This window comes from Monodon monoceros, unplaced genomic scaffold (assembly GCF_005190385.1).
Source record: "Monodon monoceros isolate NGI ecotype Baffin Bay Population unplaced genomic scaffold, NGI_Narwhal_1 Super_Scaffold_1, whole genome shotgun sequence".
NCBI classification, from domain to species: domain Eukaryota; kingdom Metazoa; phylum Chordata; class Mammalia; order Artiodactyla; family Monodontidae; genus Monodon; species Monodon monoceros.
Window position 1 is genome coordinate 36340594 of NW_021703765.1, and position 20225 is coordinate 36360818.

A 20225-nucleotide genomic window follows, 5' to 3' on the forward strand; every position below is an offset into this window, starting at 1 on the left:
GAAGACGGGCTGGAGGGCCACCAGGAGGGCATCCTACCTGCACAGCCTCCCACGGTCTGGAAGGCAGAAACCTTCTCGGGAGTGGGAGGAATGGGGCAGGGGGTTCTGGGAGAAGGGACACGGCCCTGGAAACCGTGAACATGGGAGATGGTGCCTAGAGCCTTGCCGAGGGGGGGGCCAGCAGGGGAGATGCTCCTTGCCCTGACTGCTAGCCAGTTAACAAAACTAGTTCAGGAAGAAAAGTTCCTTGAGCCCGGAATCCTTCCCAACCCCCAGGCTTCCAGAAACTCAACCCGAAGGCTGGGCTTCTTCCCTCCTCCAGGACCCTCTCTCTCCCTTTACACCTCCACCCTAGACAGCATCTCCAGCCGTTTTTATCTTTCTCCCATCTCTTCCCCACTTTGCTCGTATTTGTTCTTTTGTGGGGGGAACTGCCACCCACAGTTCGGCTATCTTGTCCCAGGAGGAAGAGAGGCGTTTAGTTTGCCCACCCTCTTTAATCTGGGGGAGAGCAGTATAACAGATGCACCATTCACGCATTTGAAAACTGCTCTGCTGACAGCTCGATTTAGTCATCAGTCAGGGAAGTTGGTGGGGAAGGGATGGGCCAGGAGGGCATGAGAGGGGGAGGTGGAAAGATGACTCACATTGACTTCCAACTACGGATAATCAGAAATCTTTCCTATGTGTTTTCGCCCATAGATTAATACATAATACATAGATGTTGGTTATGTTGCCCTGGGCCCATCTCTGACCAATCTCATCCGAGCTCACATGCTACCACTCTTGAGTACACTCACATGCGTGTACACACACCCCTCCCCCATCTTTGATGGCGCATGGCCTCCAGAGAAAATGCACACAAATGCAGGAAGGAGAAAGAGAAAAGAGGCCGGTGGAGGCAGTGTCTGGGGCGGAGGTAAAAGGGCCACCACACAGGGAGAGTAAGGGAGGGGTCACAGGCAGGCCCAAGGTACCACAGACAATTAACCGAGAAAGCAGCTTTCTACATCAACGGAGTCTGTACACCTATCCCTTATATATCTAATGGCCGTTTGGAGATGAGCACCCCAAATGAAGTGCATTTGCAGGATGGCCTGGGAACTTCGCCAAGCTTAGTTTCATATATTTTGCAGGATCTAAGCCCATTTTACAGGAGAAAAGGCCTTTAAAGTCAAATAAATTCCAGGAAATACTAGGTTAAACAAAGACATAAAGAAGAGAGAAGTTGGGGTGGTAGAGGGATGTTTTTATTTGTTAATGTGCCATGAACTGTCCCAGAGGGGCCTGGCTGTAAATTTGCTTGACCACCAAAGGCCCTTTCTCAGGGAGCACCTTTTAGGGCCATTTTTGGGAAATGCTGATGTAGTGTAGTCTATAAGGAGATGCATTCGAAGTTCCAAAAGGTGACTTCTAAATCAGCTTTGGGAACCTAATCCATTCCCACCTGGGAACTGCTTGTTTCAGAAGGTGACTGGGAGCCATGGATGGTTCTATATCCTGTCCTGGGATATTGGGAGGAGTGAACACGTGAAAAGCACTTCTGCAGTCTGTAGTACACGGAGAAGGCGCTTAGCTAACTTTCGCTAATAGGGTCAATTTGTACTATTATTGTTATGCCATTATTAGTGTTACGAGGGATTCACATCAATGGGTGCGTGCTTAGTCCAGGGCAAGAGCCCCTGCTCCCAGGGTGGAGTTTTACTAAATAAAAGGATGGTGCAGACGGCCCCTGGGAGCGAGGTGGCTGGTTAATGTGAGCCGGTGTGGACTGGCCCCGGTGGCGGTGGCCACCCGGAGCCTGGCTGGGGGCAGCCTCGGCAGGGACGGAGCGGGAGGAGGGGCGCGGGGACCCTGCCTCTGCCCTGCCCCGCGGCCAGGCGGCACTCGCGAGGGGGGCGGCCGGAATCGGCGGCGGCGAAGTTCGCTCCGTGGCGCCTCCCCTCCCTCCCCTCGCACTCCTCTCTCTCCCCAGGCCGGCACCCCGTGCCCTCCCGCTGCCAGGCCCCCTCCTGTCAGGGAGGACAGTGTCCAATAAACTCCTCCACCCGCAGGTGTGTCCGCCCTCTCCCACCGCAGGCAGGGGCTGAGGTGCCGGGGCCGGCGCGGGTGGGGGGCGGGCGCCTCTCCGAGCCCCGCCGCGCCGCGGGCGCCCCGCCTGGGGGAGAGGGCGTGCGGGACAGCGGCGCCGCCCAGAGCCGAGGTGGAGCCGGGGCGGCCCGGCCCGGGGCCGCGCGGGTCGGGGAGCCGGGAGCCTCCGCAGCGCCCGCCGCCGGAGGGTCCGCAAGCACGCGGGCAGTGGGGGGGGCACTAGGCCGGGACGGGGGCGGGGCCCCGAGGGGGAGGAGCCTTGAGCCCCGCCCCCGCCCGGAGGCGTGGCGGGAGCGGGGAGACACCGCCGCCCGCCCCGCCCCGCCCCGCCCCGCCCTCGGCCCCACGGACCTTCTCCGCCCCCGCCCCCTCCCGGCCGGGGCGGCCCCGTGGAAACCCAGGCCCTCGTCCCTCGTGTCTCGCCAGGCTTCGTGAGCTTCGACAACCCGGCCAGCGCGCAGACCGCCATCCAGGCCATGAACGGTTTCCAGATCGGCATGAAGAGGCTCAAGGTGCAGCTGAAGCGGCCCAAAGACGCCAATCGCCCGTACTGAGTGCAGGCGGGAGCGTCCCCCGGGGGAGACCAGGACTCGCACAGGTAACCGGGGTCGGCCGGGGCGCGGGGACGGGGGGTTGGGGAGGTTGATACCGGACGGACCCGCCGCCTCCCCTGGCCTCTGTGGGCCGGACGGAGCCTCGCTGTGCCTTGGACCCGCTGCGCCCGGCTCGACCTGCTCCTCGCCCGGTGCCTAGGGGGCAGGCGCAGAGCTGTGGTCACCCCGTCAGAAATGGGTATGACCATCCTCCTGCCGCAGAGCTAAGAGGAGCAGGAGTGAGGGAACCGGTCTGAGAAGGTCTACACCGGCAATTTTGTTTGCCAGAAAACCCTGGGGTGAGCAGATGGCAAGCTCAGGGCTGGGAGAGTTTGGGGGAGGAGTAGGCCCTGTGGGGAGCTGTAGGCCTGTGCTGGGGCCTTCTCCCAGACTCCCTGGCTCTCCCCTTCCCAGCTCTCTTGCCTGAAGGGCTGGTGGCTTTTAGACACTTGACCCCTTCACCCCTTCAATTCCCCGCAGCTCAGTCTGGAGAGGAGGGACAGGACTTTTCAAAGGGAACTTTACCAAAAACCAAAACAGGATGGGACAGAAGGTGAGGAGGGTGATGGTATGGGACTGGGGCCACTTACCCCGCCCTCTTTACAGAGGCCATGATGAGTGGGCAGGTGTCACCTTTCCCTCCTCTGTCTGGGTCCTGCCTTACAGCTGAAGGCACAGTCGGCCACTCCTCTTCCAGGCCACGTGCTCCCCTGGGTGAAGCAGCTTCCTGGGGAAGGGGGGAGGGAGGAGATGTGCCTGGCCATCAAAAGTCCACCCCCAGCCTGGTTTCTCCCATTGAGGTACGCTCCACCCGTCCCAGCTCGTTCATAGTCCACGCGAGGCTGCCCAGTCCTCCGTTGCTTCAGCAGTACCGTGTGCCAGGTACTGTTAGGTACTCAGCATGAGTAAGACTAGTGAGAATCCTTGTCCTTAGCAGGGGAGGCAGACAACAGACAAGGACAGAGGATCAAAGACTAAATTATATAGTGTGTCAAAATTGTTGGTTACAGTTAAATCAGGTAGTCAGGGTAGGCCTTGTTGAGGAGGTGACATCTGAGCAAAGGTTTGAAGAAGGGGAGGCAGGGAGCCACGCCAGGGTTTGGCTGTTCCCTCGGTCCTCGCGCCCAGGGAACAGGCAGTGCACAGGCTCCAAGGTGTGGGCAATGCGGTGTGTTCAAGGACCAGCAGGAGGCCAAGGTGACTGGAGGAGAGCGAGCACGGGGCGGGGTGTAGTGGAAAAGGAGATCCCAGAGGTGAGGAGGGCCACCTCGTGTAGGACCTACAAGCCGTTGCATGGACTTCGGCCTCTCCTCAGAAATGGGGGGCTTGGGGGGAGCCATTGGAGAGCTCCGCACAGAAGAGTGATGTCATTAACTTGCATTTCAGGAGGCTCGCTGGCTGCCGTGTTGATAGATCGTAGGGCCCAAAGCAGAGGTCTAGCGCTGGGACTGCTCAGTCCAGGGTGACAGCAGTCGATGTGGTGTGAGGGAGTTGGTGCTGTTTGTAAGGAATTAGAGGGGATGTGAGAGAAAGAGGCATCAAGGATGACGCTTAGCTTTTGGCCCGAGTAACTGGAAGAGCAGAGTTGTCGTGGTCTGAGATGGAGAGGGATTGGGAGAAAGGTGAGGCACGTGACAGTTACACATCCGAGTGGAGGGTCAGAGTCTGGAGTTTGGGAGGGAGGTCTCCAGCTTCCCAGTCTCCTCTCAAATCCCACCGCTGCCAGCAGGACCCCCTTCATCCACCCAGGAGCAGCCACACTCACCTTCTCTTGAAGAGGGTGCTTGAGCCTCTACTCGCTGCAAAGCTAGAAGAGCAGCGTCCACCTCTCATGCTTCCTCAGTTCCTGCCCCTGTCCGTCTTTGGTCTGTGTGAAATGCACACGCACATGTTCGTTCAGAGAGTGGGCACTTTCTTGTGCCAGATGCTGGCTCAGTGCCGGGATGCCGAGACGCATGGTCACCGTGCTGCCCGCGTGGAGCTTCCAGCTCTGTGCTCACACCGACACGGTGGCAGCCAGCCAATGGGTACATTTCCATAGGAGGGGAGGGACAGTGCAGTGAAAGCAGCCCTTTCGCGACATGGAGCACTTTTTCTTAAACAGGCTTAGCTCTGCCACTAAGGCATGACCTGGGTCAAGGTGCTTTCCCTCTTGGGCTTCCGTTTCTTCAGTGATGAAACCCAGGCATTGGAGCCATCAGAGGACTTTTAAGGAGGCGGCATGCTCCAGTGTCATGCCCTGAGATTCTGAGGGGCCCCTGTGGGTGTGTTTTGTGGCTCCCCCCAAAACAGCTTGTCTTAGCCTCCTAGACCTTGATGCAACTAAAACCCCAAGAAAGGAGGGAACATCTAGGTCAGAGAAATTCCCAGATGAAGGGGTGAGGACGGCAGACTTGTGGTTTGGGACAGAAGGTAAGAAGTGGCCCTCAGGGTAGAACCAGTTAGCAGTCATGATTGGGGTGGGGGCTTGAGAGGAGTGGCTAAAAGAGCAGAGTGGTTTCTTCCACCAGGGAATACAAAGGCCAGAAAGATGAGAACCACAGACTTTCACACTGCGCTTACCATGCAAGAGACAGTTCTTGTAGGTGACAACTCTAAGACATAACTATATACTTGTAGCTGCCTATGAGGTAGGTAGTGTTATTATTCCCATTTTATAGATGGAGCACAGACAGATTGAGTCACTTGCTAATCAGCTCCTGAGCAGCAGAGTCATGATATGAAGGGGGAGTGCTTACTTCCAGAGGCTGAGCTCTTAACCCCTTCAAGTAAGGAGATGGATAAACCCCCCTCTGCTATCTTCACCTCACCCCTCCTACCCCAGAGTGTCCTGAATATCAGAGGGGACACATCAGGACCTCTCATTTCTCTGGGGTCAGCCATCTGACTAGCCCCCCACTAGGCAGTCTTCTAAAAAACTGTGAGCTCGCGTAGCTCCTACAGTAGAGTTGACCTTTCAGCTCCATTCCCAGGATTTTAACAAATGGTGCATTCAGGCTCCCAACCCAAGACTGTTCCAGGGTGTAACAGAAGGCAGGTGCCATAGGGCCAGGCTCGGGGAGCGCCGTGGGCAGTGGCTGCTGCCAGTAAGGGAGGGAGGAAACAGCACGCAAAAGCAGCTTAAAACTGCATGATTTTACAGGCCAGCAAAGGGTGTTTACAGGTGATGGGTCCTAGTTGCTTGGAAGGGCGGGGCTAGCCTAAGCAGGGGCTCAGGGCCCATAGTTAGGTGTGAATAGGCACTGGGAGGGTGGTCTCATGGCCGGTGGTAAAGACATGAGGCAAATAGGTGGCTGGGTCAGAACTGGAGTGAGGGGGTTCTGGGGAAGGAGGGGGCCCCTGGCAGGGCAGCCGTGGGGAGGGGGAGCGTGGCTGGGCTTTGGTTCCGTAAAATGAGGCCTGGGTAGGGTGGGGTCTGCGCACCCTGATGGATGGGAGCGTGGGTTCCTGGCTTCATTGCTGCCCCTGCCCCTCATCTTGCGCTAAGATGGGAGTTTCTCCCAGAAATCTTTACGGGGAAACTAAGAGGAAGGAAACAAAGGCAGGGAAAGTGGGCAGAAACACGAACGTGGCCAGGTCCAGGCAGACACCCAAGTCCCTTGTTCCACCTCTGGGCCCAGGCTGAGGGCGGGCGCGCGGGCATCCGGCTCTTTGGAGGGAGAACCCTCTGAGTGGCGTGTCTGACTCCCTGGGAGCCCCGTTTCTTCTGGCCCCGGGCTTTGGTTCTGAGTGTGCTTTTGCACAGCGTCTGCTCTGAGCTTTGCAGGCACGGGTGCTTCGGGTCAGACCTGCCCAGTGCTGGGCTGTGGCTTTGGGCCTGGGCCTTCTCTGGCTAGAGGCCAGCTGTGTTTAGGACCTGGCATCTGAATTGGCTCAGCTTGACCAGGTCATGAGGTGGGGCTTCCCGGTCCTGATTCAAGCTCCCCTACGCCGGTCAGTGACTCTGCTGTCACCTCTAGGGCTGTGCTCGGAGAGGCTCTTCCAGAGGGTGGCCAGGCAGGGGTCACTGTGCAGGCAGAGGTGCCACCGCTCCCTAATGAAGAAAGTGGTCAGCAGTGCATGGGAAGAACCCCAGGGAGCCTCCTTAGCGGCTGAACGAGTTTGAGTGTTTGTGTGCTGGGGACCAAGTGTGTGTGAGAGGTGAGTGGGTACGAGGAGGTTCCCTGGATGGAGACTTGGGGCGGAGCTGTGTGAAATTCAGGCTCGAATCCCCAGCACTGGGCAGCCGGCAAAGGAGCACAGTGGAGTGGGGAGGAGTGGGCGTCCCAGGACTGGGTGCAGGTGTCCCTGGGTTGCCGTGGCTGACACCTGATGGCGCTGCCCTCCGCGCCGTGAGGCTTTCAGGATCTTAGTTCCCCCACCAGGGATTGAACCCGGGCCCTCGGCAGCGAGGGCACAGTCCTAACCACCGGACCGCTGGGGAATTCCCCCTCCTCAGTTCTTAGGCCTCTTCTCCCGCCCCAGGGGCCCGCCAGTTGGCTCTCCTGGGTGGTGGGTCTAAGGGCTTGCTTTCCGGAGGGGCTGGAGATGCAGACGGCCCTTGCTGGGCCCTGGTCTTGGTGAGGGAGATCTGCTGTGGGAGGAGCAGGACGGCAGGCAGGGCAGCCGGGCTCTGCGGAGGAAGAGGGGCGGGGCTCTTCTGAGAAGCGGAGCTGGAGGCCGGCTCAGGCTTAAAATAGTCGCCTCTCAGCTGTTTTGCATCTTATCCACAGTGACGTGTCATGACCTCAGGCTTCCCTTCCACACTCCCTGTAGGGAAACACAAAGCCGAGAGTGGAAGCCGCTGCGTGTAGAAGCCCGGTGCGTCGGAAACCCCTGCAGACTCTGCAAGCCTGGTGCACAGACCCGGGGGCTGCAGGGGAGCAGGGACTGGGAAGTGAGCTCAGGGGTAACCGTGAGGAGGGCGTAGGGCTGGGGGCCTCCAGTGCCCTGGGTGGGGGCAAAGGACCCCCAATGGTGAAGCGTGCTCAAGACAACTCAAAACGGAATAATTGGATGATGCTTGACAGAGAAGGGAGCTCAGCCTCCACCAGTTAGGGCTCCACTAGTGAAGAAGGCAGGTCGGGGCTTGTGAGATGGGTCAGTCTAGAAAGCTGTACGTGGAGGGGTATAGGGTATGAAGGAATGGAGAAGGGGGAGGTGGAGTGGGGGAGGGCAGCAGAGCACAAGTGACAGCAGCAGAGAGACTGGGGAAACGGGGCCATAGCCCGCCCCTCTCCAGTGGAGTCTCCTGTTCCGTGTGACCAGCACTGCAGGGCACCCTAGTCTTCCACGTGACCATTTCCTGGGTCAGAGCTGCAGAGCCGTCTAAAGGCTTCACGTGCCAGGAAGCAGCCTTGCTTTGGCCACGTGGGCCACCTTGAGAGCAAAACAGAGAGAGTAAGGCGATCATGAAATAGAATCAGTTGTGCCAGGATGTGTCTGTAGAATTCTGAGAACGTTGATGTGATTTACTCTAAATCTCAGAACTACAAGTGTTCATTTTCTGAAGGTTCTGAGGAAAGAGGGTTGAGGCAGAGTGGACGGGGAGAGGCTCACGGCCTCATGCAGCGGGTGCTCTTTTAGTGGGGACGCCCTTCTCTGGGGATGGCGGCCACGCGGGACGGGACAGGGCGGGAGGGCTGAGTCGCCGTCTGCGTGCGCTGTACTGGGCAGCCGGGTGTTTTGTGGACGGACCCCACGGATACAGCCGTCGCCTTAATCAGCCTCTGCCCCACCCAGCAAATCGGGGCCACCCGGTCAGGCTCCCCCTGCTGGGCCACAGGCTGAAGCCACGGAAGGCTGGGGAGGCGAGGAGAGCTCGGCACCTGGGGGAGAGGGAAGAATCAAGGGTGGTCAGAGGCAGAGAGCGTGCTCCCTGATCTGCTTGCCGGCCAAGGTGGTTTGAGGGGCTGTTTTAGTTTTTTCTGGCCCCCTCACCAAGCTGCCTACACCCTCCCTCCTCTTCCCAGCGCATGATGGATGCCCTTAGTGGCCCTGTGTGAGGTTCTGCTACTGTTCACGGTGTATCATGTGTCTGCACAAACAACCGTGTGTGCGTGTGCGTGTGCGTGAGTGTGTGTGTGTTGACGTGCCCATGTTGTTTGTCTGCCGGCTTCCTCCATCCTTTGAGTTTTTTTCAGTTCTCTTATGATTTGACTGCTGTTCTCTCATTAGAGCTTTTAGATTGATGCTGTGGTCTGGTGCTGTATAAATATTTTTCCTTTTAATTTTGTTTTAACTTCTTCCTTGCCCTTCTTCACCCTCAACCCGACTCTCCCTGTCCCACCCCCCACACTCCCCGACCCAACCCGCCCCCCCCCTCCTCCCCCCTTGCCCACACTCTCTTGTCCTCTCTCTCTTTCTCTCTCTCTCTACATATATAAATATATATATAAATCTTTTCTTCTTTTGTCATTCAATCAAATTCCAACAACCCAACCAGGGCCAGTCAAATCCACCACAGTCTCGCGCTGAGCTAGGAATAAAGTTCACGTAATCACATGAGAGTGGAGAAAACAGTCCCCCATCCGTAAGTTCAAATCAACTCAAAGTTCACAGTGTGACATGATGGCGTCATGTAACAAGGCTAAGAATCGGTTGCATGACAATTGCCGTCAAGTTTCGTGGAGGTGCTGTGATTGGAGCGTTTTTCTTGGATGTTGTATCAGTTGATGATTGGCCAGTCATGATCACACGTGCATTTTCTTGACTTTTGTGCTGCCACAATCTTTTTTGCTGTGCTCATTTTCGTTTCGTTCTTGGTGCTTGCAGTGGTTTTACTTTCTGTTGTTTGGTTTTTCTTGTTCAGCGTTTTTTATGCTTCTCTAGATGTCACATAGAGAAAAAAAAACAAAAGAACAAAAAAATAGTAAAAATAAAGATGAATTCCCGAATTATCGGACATGGGATCATTTAACTGTGCAAACCATTATTTTTTTTTTCTTAAAAATGAGGAAAACATCTTAAAAGTATCTATGCGTGGTTGATTTACTTGCACTTGAAAATATTGTGATTTTATTTTTTTCTAGAAATTTGGGGGCCTTTTTCAATTGACACTTTCCTAGGTCTGGTCTTTTTCCAGTTAGGCTATTTTAAATCTCACTTCAAAAGGAAAAACAAAAAGAAAAAAACAAAAACAAAATCTCTACAGTAACAGAATGATAAAAAAAAAAAAAAAAAAAAAATTCTAAACCAAAAACCTAGAGTTCAAAGCCCGGGGCCTCTGAGAGAGAGCCCGGTAGCAATTGTAAGGTTTGTATTGTAGCCACTTCTGCTAAATTAAATGTGGGGAGGGAGGTGGGGGCCTGGGAGTTGGGAGGGCTTTTTGGTCGGTTTGGAAGAAACAGTACTAACAAAAGCAAAATGCACCTTTTTGTTTACAACTGAAAAAGGGTCCTTGACAAGTGTTTTTTAATTTTATTATTATTTTATTTGGTGTTGTAATTGTTTAGATTGCTGTGTACGGTTTGCTGTTTGTTGAATCAACAGTGTGAAAAACCTGCCAGCATGGATTGATATACGCATGACGTTGTCCCCTCAACTGGGGGCTTTGCAGTTCTAACTCTCTTGATGTAACCAGTCACCCCCATGTATAAGTGGAAGCTGCTTGCTAGAATGGAGACGAGTCTCATTTGTTAATTCACAATGATTAAGCATTTTCCTTCTGATTCTAGTCGGATCATGATTTTTTTTCTTTGAAATGCAAAACAAAACACCAAAAAGCCACCATTCAAAACAAAATCAAGAATTGTCTGAGTTAATTTAACTTTGATGATTAAATCTGTTCTAACTTCTTTTAGGTTCTCCCCATCCACTTCCTCGAAGTGCTGAATTTCCTCTAAATTCCCTGGCATGTATGAGAAAAATATTATGTGTGTGTGTGTGTGTATGTGTGTATCTATGCATATACATACACACATATCCATGTATATCCACATATGTGCAGGTGAATATATTCTACACATATATCCAGATATACATATATATACATAGCCTCGCAAATAGTGACCTTGGGAAAGAGGTGGTTGGCTTGGAAACTGGGCAAGAATTCTGCAAAATTCATGTCACGGATCTTGAGGGGGGAGTGGGCTGGGCTGCTAGATTTTTGCTATCTTGTTTGCTAGGCTTCTGTATACATATTGTATCTGGGCTAGATCCCTTAGAGATCAGTTTAATGATGAATTCATATCCCACAGTCCCAAATTCTTCCCTTAGATCTAGCCGTCCCCCAATCCAGAACTCTAAAGGAACCCAAATCAAAAACCCTCTCCCAACAACCAAACCTCAGCTACAACCATCACCACTAGACCTCCCAGTGGTTTCTTACTCTGAATAGAAGAGTCGATTTCTTTTTTATGTATCATGATCATGACTAATTCTCATACTGGTCTCTTCCCCCTCTCCCGCTATCCCCCAGAGCTCCCGCCCTAACCCCCGAGGCAGGTTCCTTTTGGTGTTTGGATGCATTTTGTGTTTCCTCTCTTGGCTTAATCAGCCCTGATTTTCTTCATTTTAGGGCAGGATGCTGAACGGGCTACATTAAAAAACAAACCTCTCTCTATATATATTTATAAATGAGAACTGTTGGATGACACCTTTGACATATCAGCCAATATCAATCAAGCTGAAGACTCCAGACACTCTCTGTGACTGTCACATTTCTTCAAGGAAAGTATAGCGTCTGTGGAGTTCAGAGGGCACGTGTTTGGGGGAAAAATATATATGACATAAAGAAGAAGAAGATGAAGAAAAACGAGAAAAAAAAAGGCAACTTTAAAACAAAATAACTTGAGACAAGGTGGGGAGGCTGCAGGGCTGGGAACCGGGAAGGGCCGCTGCTTCCCGATCCCTGGGGCTTTTCCAGCCCATGGGCGCCTGAGGCAGGCTGGGGCAAGCGGTGTGTCTGGTGGGGCCTGGTCCCCAGGGGGGCGGCTGGGAGGCCGCCACTGATCATCTCTATCTGTCATTCCTTTAGCTATTTAGGGACCAAAGGACCAAACTTTTTATTGCAGATGTGTAGCTCTAGGTCAAATAGAGGGGGAACGGAGGAGAACCTCCTTCCTGCCTCATGGCTGTTCTTGAAACAGCTTAGAGCGATTCTATGAAAAATGTAATTAAAAAAAAAACACAAAAAACAAAAAAAAACAAAAAAAAAGAAAAATAATGCTTCAATGCTTTTAAAACAGCAAGATAATAGTTCTTTGATACTTTGAGAGGCGCTTTGATTACTGTCATTCAAGTCTATGACACTTTCCTATGGTTTTCTGTATTATATGTCTGGATGGAGCTGTTAAGACGAACAAATTGGTGGATATTCGGGGAAAGTAACAAAATATGAAAACTCATTAACCGTGAAGTGTGAGAAAAGGAGGGGAAAACAAGGGACTGACGAGGCAAGATAATTGTTGTGAAAAGTCTGTAAATGCTTCTAACTCTTCCCCCTCTTAAAATCATAATAGTTGTACAGAATTTTAAAAAGGAGAAGTTTAAAATACCTATATAATAGAAGAAAAATTAGAGGAAAGCAAAAAAAAAAAAAAAAAACCTATAGAAGTTAGCGTTACTGCTAAAATCCCAGATGTTGTAGGACTGTACTTTTGTAGAGTTTAGACTGAGCATCAATCCCTTCTCCCCGCGAGTGCTGTTGGATGCCGTTGACCCCGAGGGCCAGGCCGGACCCGCCCAGACCTGTGGGCCCCTGGCTGCCCACCTCCGGTGGAGGCCGCGCCTCTGGCAGGAAGGCCCGCCGCCGCCTCCGCCCTCGCCTCGCTTCGCTCCGGGAGCTGCGCGCGCTCGCTCGCTCTCCGCAAGCCCTCGACACCTCTGCTTCACTCGCCTTCCATGCTTGCTCCAGAGACTTTCCGGGCAAGGGAGACCTGGGAACTTTCATCTTAAAACAACTAAACAACACACACACACACAAAAACCTTAAACAAGAGAGAGAAAAAAAAAAAAAAATCTTTGAAGAATTTCTGAAACTGTTTACAAGGAATTTTGAAAAACAGGGATGTTTAAATGATGCCGGCTCTGTTTTTCTGTAAATAAATTTGCATATTTTGTAGGACTTTTAATTGTAATGATAGAGAAAAAAAACAAGGAAAACTATTTAATGAAAGCACGATATTTATCTTTGGTAAATGACTTTAGAGCAGTTAAAAAAGACATTGCTTAAAAAAACTCAGAATCAGAAAAAAACACTGAATTATTTAAGAACACATATATTTTAAAGTATAACATATTTATTATAATTTATTTGCACCGTTGGGAGGACTTGCTTTGGCTTTCCGCCTTGACGCCCTCCTCACTGATGTCCTGTTCATCTGGAGGCTGGGGGGCCCTCGGACCTACCATGTTTTTTTCTTTTTTGCTTTAGAAGAACATCTATCTGGTTCCTCTCAGGCCTTCTGCCTTTCTTTCTATTTTGTTGGTTAATTATTATTTTTAAAATTTTCTTTTTCTTTTTCTTGGCTCCTTTTAGGATGTCCAGATGTTGTAAAAAAAAAAAATGAAAAAAACAAAACAGCTGCAGTTCAGTACAACTGCTCTTTTCACACTCAACTCCCTAAAACTCCTTGTAACCTTCTGTAACTATTGGATGACGCTTTCTCCAGCTTAGCCCTAAATAAAGCACAGTTTAAAAAAAAAAAAAAGCCTTGTCCGTGGTGCTCTGTGGTTCATGGAATCTGGCCAGCCGTGCCTCTGGGGCCCAGGGCTGGCCCACTGGAAGCAGCTTTGGTCCTTCCCTCCGTGGAATCTGTCTGCTACCTGGACCCTCTAGAAAAATCTCTCGACCGGTGTGTGCCTCTGAAAGTCTCCACTGCAAGCCCATCCCTAGGTTCCTGGGCAGGGATGGCCACAGTGCCCGAACCTAACAAGAAGTCCCCCTTTCCTCTCTGACACGGGGAAAAGCAAGCCAGCAGACTGGAGCTGGGGTGGGGACGAAGTGCTGTGAGGAGCTGGGGAAGCAGGCAGTGGAGGCAGGGCCCGCAGTAAAGGAAGGTGAGGACACAGCCCCAGACTTGCCAGCCAGCACTTTTGGTCCTGCACTTCCCACCGCATTGACAGTGTGCCTGGGTGGACAAGACCGTGGGTTCTAGATGATCCTCAGAGGCGGAGTTCTGGTGGGAGGAGCTTGGGGTGCCGCCTTCTCTGTATCGTGACACAGAGACAGAGATAGGGAGATGTCCAAACCCTGAATGCCACAGGAGGTTTGAGAGGAAGGTATTGGGGCGGGGGGGGGGGGGGTCGGGGGGAGGGTTCCAAAGGAGGAAGAATGTGAAATAGGGCTTGGAGGAGGGGAGGTGGAGAGGAGGGAACAGGTCCTCCTGAGGTGAGAACCCAGACATGCACGCCAGCCTCAAGCCTTCATCAGACTCTGTCCTACGACAGCCCCTGCCCCAGCCTCCAGCCTTGCAGCTCGGACTAGGAATGGGCAGTTTCCACCAAGGGCTTCCACCTTGGAAAACCCTTGTGGTGGGACGGGGAGAAGACGAGAGTCCTAGGACACCCGGGTGTTTGTCTGTCTGTCTGTGTCCTCCCGTGAGAAAGTGGGGAATGGCTCAGCCCCACCTGTCCTCTCTGCGGGAAGACTGGTGGAGAGCAGCGCGCAGAGCCCCAGCTACAGGGCAGCACCCGGACCCTGCTTCTATCCTCTCCTCCCGTCTCGCTTCCCAGGGCCAAGGCCCAATTCCATGTTTCCCACGCTAGCCTGTGGAATTGTTAGCCTGAGGAGAAAAGACCTTTATGCATCAGGACCCAGGGCAAGCCTTCAAGTCTTGGCTTCAGACTTGGAGACAGTACCAAGATGAGACCTTCCCTCATAAGTATGTGAAAATAACCCACACTTAACCTGCCAGTTCTGGGGAGCTTGTGAGGGGCTGGACTTCTTGGAGGAATTCACTGCAAGGGGTGGTTGTCACACTGGGGGTTATGCTACACTGTGAGGAACAGAAAGGTGTTTTCTAAGGAGTTCTCTGGGTTTCGAGCCTCAGACTATTCAAAACCGTGGTTTCTGTTGGACATTTGCCGCCGAAAGGCACTGAGTCTGCCAGAGGATGACAGCCTCAACCATACTGCGTCCTGTCGCTCTCTCAGACCCCAGGGAGCCTCACGGGCCTCCCCAGACCTCCCCTGTGCCTTTGTCACCTCTTCCCCACGGTGCTGCTCTCTGGCACAGCCCTCCTGCCACCTCCACCGCTCGGGCTCAGGGGCAGTAGGGGCCCAGGGAGCTGCCCCCAAGGAGCTGGGCTGTGCAGGGGGTTGGCCTCTTTTGCTCTGTTCCAGGCACGGTTGACTGAGAGATGAAAACACAAGGCCCAGATGTGAATCCGCCAGTTCTATAAAAGAAACCTTCTATTTCAAACCACGCACCAAGTGACTAATATATGCACAGCGCGTTTAAGAGAGAATGTAATTTATTAGCCTCTGGGGGGAAAGCCATAGATAGGTTCCTTGAAAAGTTGCTGAAAACTCTCAGGTCACTTTGCACACGATTACAGGGAGTGCAGGGATCCCACAGCTCATCCATCATCCCCTGGTTAAGAGCCCCTGGTTTGCAGTGTTATTTAAGAAAACCCAAGACACAATTCTCATTAATTTCTGCTTATATTCTATGACTTCTGTTTCTCTGCTAGTACAGCCATCCCTTGGAACCTGCAGGGGATTCGTTCCAGGACCCCTGCGGGTACCGAAATCCGTAGATGCTCAAAATGGTGCAGTACAGTCGGGCCTCCGTAACCGTGGGTTCTTCATCCATGGATATGGAGGGCCGGGTATGTTCTACCTAAAGTGTTTGATTCCTTCATAGCTCCCCTATTTTTAGTTATTTCTTTTTAATTTTTTAAAATTAAAAAATATATATATATATTTTTAATCTTTTGGCCATGCCGCGTGGCATGTGGGATCTTTGTTCCCTGAGCAGGGATCAAACCCATTCCCCCTGCATTGGAAGCGTGGAGTCTTAACCACTGGACCACCAGGGAAGTCCCTCCCGTATTTTTAAAAGACTTTTTATTTATTATTATAAACCTTTTATTTCAAGCATAATGGAAAGTAGAGATACTTGCAAAACAAACCCCTGTGCACATACCACTTAACTTTAATGTACATCAACTCATGAATTATTTTGAAGTTATCAAGTCATTTCATTGGCAGATGCCTCCGTTTCCCCGCAACAGTTTCGATGCTGCATTGACGTGTTCAGGCTGGCTCTGGGCTGTCGGGCAGCTGCACCCTTGCTGTGGCAATTGCGGGGCTCTGTGGCCTCTCCCAGCCTCATCCGTGGGTGGGCACTGGCGCCTGGTGTGAGGCCAGGCCTCCCTCCAGCCTCTGTTCCGGCAGCACTTTCAAAGGACTTTCAGCTCTTCATCCACCCCTTTGTACTCATATCTTCTCTCTTGCTTTTCTCTTTCTTTCTCTCCTTTTCCCCCTCCTTTCTGTTTGATGTTAATGTGAGAAAAGTGTTTCTGAGCTAGATCCCACCCTCTCCTGAACACAGAGCACCAGTACAGTGACACAGACTGTCCCAGAGCTCTCCCACCCACACGAGTGCCTCCAAGTCCAATATCCACCTTCCAAGTTCTAACGCCCCTGGGCTGGGCAAATACGCAGCTCCTCCTGGCACGGGGTCTGCAGGGTCAGTGTTTGAATTACACCTGGTTAAAGCCAAATGGACATTCCTCCCCCGGGTAAGGTGGGTAAGCAACACCTGGGCAGTGAGCTCAGAGGCCCAGCCCCACCCGAGGTGACAGCATCAGACGTGGTTGTGAGTGCCATTTGCCTCTCTCCCAACATGGAATCCGCCCCCAGACAATTATTAGCCACCACTGACATCCCACCTTCAACAGACAATTCACTCCAGGCAGTCGGGTATTCAGTCCACGTTGATTCATTGCCTGCAGGAATGAAGGAGTTAAGGAAGGAAGGAAATAACAAACGGCAGACAACTGAAAGCATGTTCCGAAGGGGTAGGTGTTCGGGAAATGCTTTTAAAGTAATAGCACATTTGGAATAAGTGGATAGCCAACACTCCCTTCCCCTCAGATTTGCAAGTATAAGTTTTTTACTTTCTGGTTTCCTTTCTCTGCTGCAGATCTCCCCTTCCCCCATCAGTCTCTGGTCTTCAACTCTCCCAGATGCCCCGGGGCCTGCTTAGTGGACAGCCATCACCCCAGGCCCCTCCTTATCACCCCAACTTCTCTTCCCTCATGCTAGCCTAGCTCCTCATCTCTTCAGGGGCCTCTGCATGTCTCCATCCCTACTTGCACCCTCTGTGGACATCTAACCAGGATTTGCCCAGACCAGGAGGAGGGTTGGAGACTGTGTATCAAGAGTGAAAAAGGCATGGGCTTTGACGTCAGGGATGCATATACCTTCTGTGTCACTTTGGAAAATGACCTAACCTCCCTGAGCCTCAGTTTTCCTATCTCTAAAAGGGGGATAATAATGCACCCCGCCCCCAAGAGTTGTGAGCAGTAAACAGAGACAGACACAGCCAGACCACATCCCAAGGGTCCTCTGAGTTGTAAACTCCTTAATAGTGCAGATACTCAGAATGAGAAGGTCAGGCTCTGATCCCTTCTTCCTTCCCTTTCCTTAGTTCCATTCCGCTGACAATTCCCGTCCCAACCGAAAGGAGCTTGAACTTGACACCAGACCACTTTCGGTCGTTTTCTCTTGAGTTCAGCCAGCCCGTGACACTCCCAGAGAATGCCTGTCATGCTGGGGTGCACACACCTCTGTCTCTCGCAGCTCACACTCCTTCCCAGGTACCCCGATTCGCGGATGCTCCTCTGCCCCTTCCCTTTCCTTTCCCCACACCACTGTGGCTGTCGTTGTCTGCAGCCATCCTGTCCCGGTTCATATGCCCTCAGGCTGCAAATTAGTTTGGTCTTTGCGTTTAAAAAGTGCTATCTATTGTGGGGGGGCTTCCCTGGTGGCGCAGTGGTTAAGAAGCCGCCTACCAATGCAGGGGACACGGGTTCCATCCCTGGCCTGGGAAGATCCCACATGCTGCGGAGCAACTAAGCCCGTGCGCCACAACTACCGAGCCTGCGCTCTGCAACAAGAGAGGCCACCGCAATGAGAAGCCTGCGCACCGCAAAGAACAGTAGCCCCTGCTCGCCGCAACTAGAGAAAGCCCGCGCGCAGCAACGAAGACCCAACGCAGCGAAAAATAAATAATTTTTAAAAAAAGTGTTATCTATTTTTTGGAATAGGTAACATATTGATATATTTTAAAATTCAAAAAAATATGAAAAAGCATATAATGAAAAGTCTTCTTCCCACCCCTGAATCCAGCCACCCACTCCTGTCTCCAGAGGCAGCCAGTGTTACCAGCTGCTCTTGTTTATCCTGGTCTTTAGTGTGTAGATGTGTGTGCCTTGGTGTAAGGAACTCAGCTATCACCCTCACTTTCGGGGGGAGACCCAGAGCCAGGCAGTGCCATGCCCAGGCCTGAAGCTGACCTGTGGGATTCCCAGGAGATGAGCCCAGGCCTGGGGCTGCTGAGGACCCCCTGGCTGAGTAGAGGAACTGGGGACTTTCCAGTCCACACTAATCAACTGGGTGCTTCCCTTTGAGGCCCGGTGGAGCTGTCATCGCCGGGGTGCTTGCCCTGAGCTAGATACCAAGAGCTGCTTAATTATAATCTCATCTAATTCTCTGAGGTTGGTGTTATCATCCCTATCTGACAGATGAGGAAACAGGCTCAGAGAGGTTAAGTCCTGGCCAAGATGACCCAGCATCAGGGTTCCAGCCCAGGTCTGTCTGCAGAGCTCTGCTCTTAATGTCAGCATCTTGTCTCCCTCAGTTGTAAATTCTCTGCACAGTCGCTCCCCTCCAGCCCTTCTCTTGTGTCTCCCATCTCCTTTCCCTCCTTCTCACTTTTTTTCCTCAATAATATCAATTCTACCTTTAGGGAATGGCATCGCCTCTACTGACTTAGGTACCTGTCCTTTTCTTCCCTCCTCTCCTTGATTATCTGGGCTGGTCCGGAGCTCTTAAAGGTGAGGGAGTGCAGGTTACTGAACGTGACCCTCCCCGCCTGTTGGTGGGGACAGAGGGAGCGCGTGGAGGGAGACCGAAAAAAGACCCGGTTAAGCTTTTATTATGAACAAGGAGAGGAAATTAAATTGAAATAGATGGAGAATTTGTTAACATTTTATGCAGCTACCTGAAGTTCAAAACCCTTTTGAGCTGTGTCAGCACGATTTTCCCCAGAACAGTAAACTCTGGAAAAAACTACAAGCACATTGTTAAGATCAGTGCAAACTCGTTCTCCATCACTACAACTCAAGGGGAAATTGTAGCCAATCCTGAATGCCCCACGCTCCACTAACTGAGGCATGAAGATTCCTCTCGTCTCCAGAATCTCCACGTGAATCATCTTTGCTGTTGCCCTTCTCTCCCTACCTCCTCCTGGGGCCTGGCTCCGGGAGCCGTGGGCATGCGGGTGGCAGGAAATCCAGCGCAGCCAGGTGCTGTCAACCTGCCTCCCTTCCGCTCCCTGAAGAGGGGCTTCGGAAGCAAGGCTACTATGGGGCATTTTCACTCTGCACAGGCAGCTCCTGGGAACTAGCACGAGGGCCACCAGACAGACCCACCCCCTGCCCCACTGCACTCCAGCCCTGCTCGGGGCCTGGGATCCCATGCTTAGGCCTTTTTCTCTGGGTGAGACTTGGGCCTCAATTAGTTCTGCTTTTTTAATGAAAATCACCTTGGGATGGGGGTGTACATGTTTCCGCACCTGCTCAACCAAGTGCACATACCAAGTGCCAGCTGGGTGGTGAGGATCCGGGGGTGGGGTGATGGCGACGTACACGCGCAGCTGCCTTCTGGGCACAAGGCACACAAGGGTGTGCCGTGGGTGAGCTCTCTACTCCCGGGAGCCGTCCTGCAGGGTGCTGCCAGATGGCCAATCAGAGGCTTGGGGAAGGTAAGTAACCTGCCCCAAGTCACACTGCAAAATCAGCTGCGCTCGGGCTTCCCTGGTGGCGCAGTGGTTGGGAGTCCGCCTGCCGATGCAGGGGACATGGGTTCGTGCCCCGGTCCGGGAGGATCCCACATGCCGCGGAGCGGCTGGGCCCGTGAGCCATGGCCGCTGGGTCTGTGCGTCCGGAGCCTGTGCTCCGCAACGGGAGAGGCCACAACAGTGAGAGGTGCGCGTACCGCAAAAAAAAAAAAAAAAAAAAACTCAGCTACGCTCACCCCTCCCGTGGGGTTTTCTGACAGGTAGAAGACAGCTTCAGGACGACGTGATAAATTGTGCAGGGGTCCCAGGGTAGCCCCGAGGAGGGAAGCCCAGTAGTCCAGGCTGGGGAGGAGGAGACCCTTGGGCCGAGTGTTGGAGGGTGTGCAGGGGTTAAACAGACCCCGAGGGAGGGGGACATGGAGGAACAAAGGACCCCAGACCTGAAGAAGTGCAGGATGTCTCAGGTAGGTGGGGAATATGCTGGGGAAGACACAGGGCCTTGTTTAAAAAGACTCCATTACTGATTGCCCAGGCAGTGTCCCGGCTACTTCACCGACACCATCCCAGTTAACCCTCCCAAGAAGCCTTGA

General features: G+C 52.7%; 1 protein-coding gene across 41 annotated transcripts in view; it reads left to right on the top strand.

Annotated features, from left to right (window-relative positions):
* CELF4 (CUGBP Elav-like family member 4) overlaps positions 1-12647 on the top strand; it is a 297313-nt gene extending 284666 nt beyond the window's left edge. For 24 of the 41 annotated variants that reach the window (XM_029223679.1, XM_029223553.1, XM_029223698.1 and 21 more), the window contains 2 exons: positions 2518-2689; positions 11182-12647. In XM_029223679.1, the coding sequence (XP_029079512.1) occupies positions 2518-2645 (128 nt within the window). In that variant the 3' untranslated portion in view covers positions 2646-2689; positions 11182-12647. Of the gene's footprint in view, positions 1-1975; positions 2055-2517; positions 2690-9108; positions 9196-11181 lie in introns of those variants that run through there. The other 17 variants (XM_029223477.1, XM_029223488.1, XM_029223519.1 and 14 more) reach the window with 4 other exon arrangements.
* Positions 12648-20225: the final 7578 nt, after the last annotated feature.